Source organism: Calonectris borealis, chromosome 3 (assembly GCF_964195595.1).
Source record: "Calonectris borealis chromosome 3, bCalBor7.hap1.2, whole genome shotgun sequence".
Lineage (NCBI taxonomy): Eukaryota > Metazoa > Chordata > Aves > Procellariiformes > Procellariidae > Calonectris > Calonectris borealis.
Window position 1 is genome coordinate 52055682 of NC_134314.1, and position 7472 is coordinate 52063153.

General features: G+C 41.8%; 1 protein-coding gene across 4 annotated transcripts in view; it reads right to left on the reverse strand.

Moving 5' to 3' along the window:
- SESN1 (sestrin 1) overlaps positions 1–7427 on the reverse strand; it is an 86284-nt gene extending 78857 nt beyond the window's left edge. For 2 of the 4 annotated variants that reach the window (XM_075145633.1, XM_075145635.1), the window contains exon 1: positions 6683–7427. In XM_075145633.1, the coding sequence (XP_075001734.1) occupies positions 6683–6964 (282 nt within the window). In that variant the 5' untranslated portion in view covers positions 6965–7427. The remainder of the gene's footprint in view (positions 1–6682) is intronic. The other 2 variants (XR_012672974.1, XM_075145634.1) reach the window with 2 other exon arrangements.
- Positions 7428–7472: the final 45 nt, after the last annotated feature.

Below are 7472 nucleotides of genomic sequence, written 5' to 3' on the forward strand. Positions count from 1 at the left end.
TCTTCCAATGGCTGGAAGAGACACAACATACTTTTGCTCTGAAGTGAACTCTCAAAAAAAGGATGTTTTCATTCACTTTATGTAAGAGTACTATGGGAAACAGAAACCGATTTGGGTATTGGCATTCCACAAGGAGACTAGTCAGCTTCCAGATGGATCAGATTCACCACCACCAATGAGGATACTGTATTTAAATTTGTAGGCTTGAACAGACCATAAATTTCATCTGAGACACCTTTCCATGGTGACTGATCAACAGTAAGCATCACAGGGGAACATCATTATCATGCACAGTCAAATTAACTAGGACAAAAAAAAAAAAAAATCCCACAACCTAACAGATCTGCCTAGCTACAGATTTCAAAGTTCACTAAAGAAAGTTACTTCCGTTGTGCAGAAAGGCTAAAAAGACCGAAGACAAAGTTATGAAGTAATTTATCAAAGATTACACCAAAAGCAGATTAAAGTTTTGGAAAGTTAGCCAGTCTCCTGTAATACCAGAGTCATCAGGATAAGCCATTTGAGAGCAAGGAGCACATCTGAGTTTCACTCTTACTCCTCTTAACAAGCATGCACCACAGAGCTCAGACATGGTGCATACACAAAGCAAAGAGATAGTGAACTCTATTGTGAGAAAAATCTAGCAATGAAACAAAAAGTAACTCCTATTTTATCCTTTATGGACATACACAGGGGAACTACTACCTCCTCTCCTGGCAGAGGCTTTGTTTGTCACACACATTGTGGCGGAGAAAGAGGACAGGATGCCTGCTCTCGCTGTGACTAGAAGCCTTCCCATCCTTTCTGGATGCTCATTTAATTTAAATCCATACAAGTATTTTGCCGGGATTTGGAAAGGTAAGGGTATTCCATTCCATGTCCCCTGCCAAGCAAACCTAGGTCACAGGCAGTGCCCAAAGGTTATAATACAAGGGGATATATATTTGGCTGCTGACATGACCCCTCTCGTTACGTGCCATACAGCCCTCTGTGCAAACTATGAGATTCTGTTACATTTATCCACTAGAGCTGTAGGCCTAAGAAAACAAGGAGGTACTTAAAGTCCTCCCAAGCCCACCTGCTGCTTTTCAGTAAGAAACAGAGGTTCCAGACCACAAGTTCCAGTGCTACATATCTGATAAATATGGTCTTTAAGATCAAAGGGAAAGCAGTTGGAGGGTGCATCCCTCCAAGCAGTTACCAACACAAAACACAGAAAAAGAGGCTAGAAGGAAAAATCATCCAGTTAGCAATGTTCTGCCTTTCCCAGGGAGAGGTCAAGTAAGCATGTCACTCCTACCTGATGTTTAAGAACAGTTTAGACAAAGAGTTCTAGTGATGAACATCACTGGATAGTCTATGCCATTGCTTTACTATCCTAATCCTTGAAATTTTCTCCCAATGACTAACCAAAGTCTTGCTGGAATTTAGATCAACCGATCATTTGTTCTAGCTCATGTTTCCCTCCTCTTTGCAGCAGTCTTTTCATCCCCTCTGTCCCCCATTTATTTGGGTACATATTGTCTTAGCCTCCTTTTTAGCTGACTGTACCACCACCAATTTCTTCAAACTTTCTTCACAAAAAAAGCAGAGGTCTAGAAGATATAATACAAGCTCTCACTAACTATTAACATAATTTAAAATTCTATGGCTGCTCTCCAGTATTTTTACTCTCCCTCCCAGCTCGTAATCTGCAATTCAACAAGTGCAAAACTTTGTTAATCAAGATCGTGCTGGACAGGACCTTGTAGAATCTGTACCGAGCACTTGCTACCTGACCTTGCTTACCTTCTGGAGATGTTTTTCCAGCTAATTTTACTCACTGCACAGTAGTTTCTAGATCATAATTCCCTAGCTTGTTAACGAGAATATCATGTGAATATTGAGGACTCCAATATAGCAACATATTAACATTATAGCATCTCTCTGCACCACAAGGCCCTCCATCACAGAAGAAGTAGAAATGCTGGATTTAAAATAATTTATCCTGGATAAGTCTGTTTTGGCTGTTGCTCAACTTCTTTTTCTAGGCACTAAAAATGTGGTTTGTCACTGCTCCAGTATTTTTTCTTTGAGCTAAAGTTAAAAATCCATCAGTTTCCTCTTCATCCCATCCCACTTAGCCCATACTGAAGAGGTATGGACCATTATTCTTTTTGAGTCTACTACTTCCCTCCACTATCAGGTCTGACATTATTTCAGCTAGGTGTGGGTTTTTTTTTTTTTTTAAGTACCTCAGAATGAATTTCATCAGGCCCTACCAAATTGAAAATCTACTGCTTATCCAAGCAACCTATAGGTTTTTTTCCCCCCTAGTCTAAGACAAGTACTATTTAGGCTTTTATCATGGTTATTAACTACACTGTCTGGATTAACCATTTCAGAGAACATTTCGATCACCTCAGCATTATCTGTTAATCCATTAATCTGTAGGTCTTTTATTTCTTGCTTTCTTCCAATATCCCTTTTAGCTACACCTCATTATGTATTTGACTGTCACCAGTTTTGTTCATGCATCTTCGTGCACTTCATGTGCATCTTCAGCAACATAGTTTCCCTTTTTCTGTTTGTTTCTTGTGTTTACATCAAATGAAAAGATTAATAGGGAGTAAAGTTCTTTTTTCATTATTAATTTTCCCCTTCAGTGAAAGTGTTTGGTACTATTACATTTCTGCTCAAAGAGGTTCAGACCATTTTCTTTCTCCCTTATATTTGCCCCCCAATCAAGCTTTACATGCCAAATTCAAAGCTTTTTGACATTTGTGAGTTTTATTCTGCTGTTCTGTAGTCTTTTATCCTATGTAGGCTAACATCTTGTGGTCACTCCTGCAGAACCTGCCTCCCATCTAGGCATTCTCTTTGTTAATCTAAAAGACTATTTTTGTGCATTTACCTACCTCAGCAGAGCAGTATGTTCTGCTCAGTCTTTTCCAAAAGACATTGGATAGTTATGAGAGATTTTAATTAGCAAATCTCATACTTTTGATGATTCTTCTCCGGCTACTGATGTACACCTTATATTTATATTCCAGTCACTTACATCTAATTGATCTGATAGAGGCTGGGCAGAATACTTAATGATCATGTGTTAAGACCTTCCATTGCTGTTCATTCCCCATATATTTGTGTTGGTGTGCAGACACCTAGCATACTAGGTGGAATGACCCGCTATTTTGCAAGGTCATAAGCAATATGCTATAAATATGTGCAAAATACTGCATATGCAAGAAGTTATCAAAAAGCTATGATATATTTGGGGTTTTATCTCAAAAACCACTCATCAAATCTTTTCACAAACATTCAAACTCTTTTCACAAACATTCAAATTCTTTTCACTTGGTTAAAGAATTGCAGTTGAAATATCTTTAAAATATTTAAATATATATATATATTTGGTCAAAGTGACTTTAGTGACCTTGCTTTCATTAATAAAAGCAAGAAAGTCTTAATTAGAAAAAAGAGAGCTAGTTTGCTGATACTCTCTTTGTAATAATTCTTACAAAAAAAACTTGTCTAATCTAAATGAGAAATTAGATATATTCTCTTAGGCTAAGAAATATATATTATTACATATATAAAAATATATATTGCCTACAATAAGAAACTCATTATCCTGAATATAAGTCAAATCAACAGGAATTTACATTAAGCAATAATTTATTTTTATAGATCCTGATACAGGCAATACTATTTACTTATAATAGCATTAATAATGCTATTTATTAATAGCAAAGAAGAAAGTTGCACACTTAGGATTCCACCATATTTCAGAGGAATTTTTCTCCAGGAAAAAAAAAAGACAATAACAAAGGCAGGCTCAGAGGGATGCCATGCTGACACAGGCTGCTGCCAAGCCTGCAGCTTACACCAGCCATATAATGCAATCTACCAACTTCTTCCAGACACAAAGCTGTAAAAACACCAGCAGCATAGTTGCTCATGCCTAAATATTTGTTGATTACCCCAGCAGGCAAGAGGGTACTAGCCCCAGAAAGAAATAGCTATCAGACCACATGGAAAATTCAAATCTTTGATTTTCTCAGTGACTATCCTGGATGCAGGGCAGAAAGATGAAGAAAGCACATTTTACAATTCTCCATTTCATGAAAAAAAAAAGGGGGGGGGGGGAGGCGGAAATCAGTCCAGGCTCAGACTACTAGTCTGAGTTGGACCATCCCACAGGAGAGAGGAGGGCAGCACCAGTTCCCAGGAGAACCTTTGGGTTCAAAGTTGCCTCTTCCTGCCCTGGGCTCCATGTCCTTCAATACCTTGGCAGAGAATAAGGTTTAGACAGCATAATGGTATGTACTGCTGTGGACTAAAAGAAAGATAGTTTCATATCCCAAAACAGGGATATAAAGTAATACAAGTGAGTCCTTTAAGTACTGATACTGTTCTGAATAGGATTTCACATTTTTATAATGTTACTAAGCCACTCACGTTTAGAATCACTGCTGAAAGCCATGAGTTCTATGGGATAATTATATTTAATTTAATAGTTTGCTTTATCTGCCATCTTCATTGCAGAAATTTGAATAAAATTCTTCTTGGTGATGAAATCAACAGAAAACCGTTTCACACTTGACAGCAGTCCACAGAATCCAAAATGGAATACTTGGATTGGATTATTTCTTCCACAAATGCGGATCCAAAGATTACAACGAAAATTTTCATTTATGAGTACAGTCATAAGAACTAAGACTTGCCACTCTCTATTCTTAAAATATAGAATAGTTCTCTCTTAGATCTACTCACTAAGAAGAAAAGTTACAAAAGCAGCTTTTAAAGATTTTCTTAAAATAATGTTGTATTTGATTTTATTTCGCTTAACTTGTTATCAAACCTTTACTGCAGCTTGTGTGTATACAATTGGTTTCATATCTATTATATCTTTCACACCTATTTTTATTAATCAGTTCAGCTACGACCATGGGATTTGAACTTGCACTTGCTGTATCAAGATGGGAGGCATTTTCTGCTAGAATTTTTGGCTTATTTAAAAAAGTAACAAAGTTGCTAAACAAGACTAATAGTTGAACACGCCAGTAATTTAATACATAAAAACCTAAAAGGGAGTCATCAGATCATGTAGTCTGACCTCCTCCAAGACTTAGGTGAGAGATCACCACCTGTTTGGCCTTTGAATAGACTCAGATAACTTTTGCCTGATAAAAGCAAGTCTTCCCTTCGCAGTCTATTCCAGTGACTCATCATTCTCACTGGTAACGGGCCCACTTCTCGTTTGAATCTTTAACAGGGAAGATGCTGATGCAAAAGTGCCAGATTAAGTTTTCAACTTAATATTCAAGTTGGGTTTTTTTTTGTTGTTTTGTTTCGTTGGTTTGTGTTTTTTAAAAAAAAGCAGTATAGCTGTCAAGTATAGCTTTCACATAGACCATATGTTGTATTTATAGTGTCTGCTGGCAAAATCTGCTTTGAGAAAAATGCCCCATGCAGCCTAAACTGTATAAAATAAATTAAATTATACTGTATTTATCACATTGCAGACTACTGAGAAGTTAGACAAAATAAACAGAGCCTCTCTCAGCTTCAATAATCCAAATACAGAATTTCTCTGAACCACTTCAAAGTAGGACAGAGCAAAATGGATCTATATACAAGTTCCTTTAAAATACATATATATGTGTATTTTTATATATAATATATAATGTTTCTATATAATACATATAGGCGTATTGTATATATTATAATACATATACAATGTTTTTTATATATAAAAAAATATATTTTATATATATTCCCCCAGATTCCCCTAAACTGAACCTGTTAATGTTCAGGGAGAAAAAGCACAATAGTGGGAATCAGGCACCTAACTCCAAGCACAGCTCTATGTATTCACTTGTGATTAAAATACCTGAATTTCCTTTTCCTACTCTGCAGCAAGTAGTATTTTTAGCAGTGCTGCTGGACCCGTTGATACAAGCCCTGCATCAGAATTTCAAGACCTGCGCAAAAACTTTAGGTGAGCAAGAGAATTGCAATGCAAGTAACTATAATTAGACTGTAACAGTGGAAGAGTACGAAGTAACATTTATTTTTGTTAGCATAAAAGGTCAGTAAATGCAATCCTGCATTGGCTAGACCGCCTACAAGCCATAAAAAAGAGTTTGGATCTTACCGATGCCAGTGGAGAAACTATTTACCAATAAACAAAAAGGGAATTTTGACAGGCTGTGCTTTAATAGTCTTGAAGCTCATGCAGCTTTTAAAAGCTCAAAAACTTCCCATAACGATTTATATTTTTAATTGGCAGCCCTGACTGTTTATACCCAAATCTTTCCTGCTTTTGTATTAAAGCAAACTGGTAATATCACAGTACTGGTCATACAGACCAAAACTAGAGCATTAAAGTTGTCATTTTAGCAATTCCTTCGGGATGCCCCAACGATCAGCTACTTTCCAGCCATTCATCGCTAAATCCTCTCCCCGGATCGCACTCAAAAACTTGACGCTTTTTTCCCTGCCTTTTTAATAACGCAGTTCCAATATCGCGAAGAGGGAGGGAGCATTTAGCATATATTAGTGCACGAATAAATATGACCGGCCGGGGTCAAATGCCCACCCCGTTACACAGCTGAAAGTCGAGGGTGCCCTGCATGGGACGGGGCCGGGAGCTCTCCCGGCCCCGTCCCACGGCGGAGGTGGGGTCTGCCGGGCTTACCTGCACCCCGCTGAGGATCGCCTCGCTCTTCTCCCTCACGTCGGGGAAGGGGCAGCGCTTGGAGAGCATGAGCAGGCGGGCCAGCACCTCGCTCAGCCCGTCGCGGGCGGCGGGAACCAGGAGCCCGTCGGCGGCCCGGGTAGGCGGCACCGCCGCCACGGGAGCGATGGTCTCGCTACGGCGGAGCACGGCTTGCCCGATGGTCTCCAAGGCGGCGGCGCGGGTGGCAGCGTCGCGGCTGCACAGCCCCTCCCAGCGCACCTCGCCTTCCCGCTCCTCCATGGGGCCGTCCAGCTGCCTCCCCACGGCCGCCTCAGCAACCCCGACGCGGCCGCCCCATGGCGGGCTCCCGACAGCCGCCAACCCGCCCACAAAGACGACAAACGCGGCGGCGAGCGGAGAGACCGCTGCCTGCGCCGCATGGGGGGCAGGGCGGGCGGGAGCTCCCTCAGCCCCGGCGGGCGACCCCGCCGACCGCCGCCCACCGCCGCCGGGGCTGCCGAGCGAGCAGCGCCGCTGGGGCTTCGCCTCTCCCGGCGGGGAGCGGGGCAGCCACCACCCCGCGGCTCCTCCTCCGCGCCCCAGGCATGGAGCGAAAGGGACGGCCCCGGCCCTGCCTCTCCGCCGCGGCGCGGGGCGGCCCCCTCAGCCCTCCCCGCCGGGGCCGGGCAGAGCGGGGCCGGGCCGCCACAGACCCCCCGACGGACCCCCTCAGCCCGGGGAGGAGGGGGCAGAGAAGGGCAGGAACTAGCCCCGCCCAACACGGGGAGCCCACCTGACGGACGCGCCC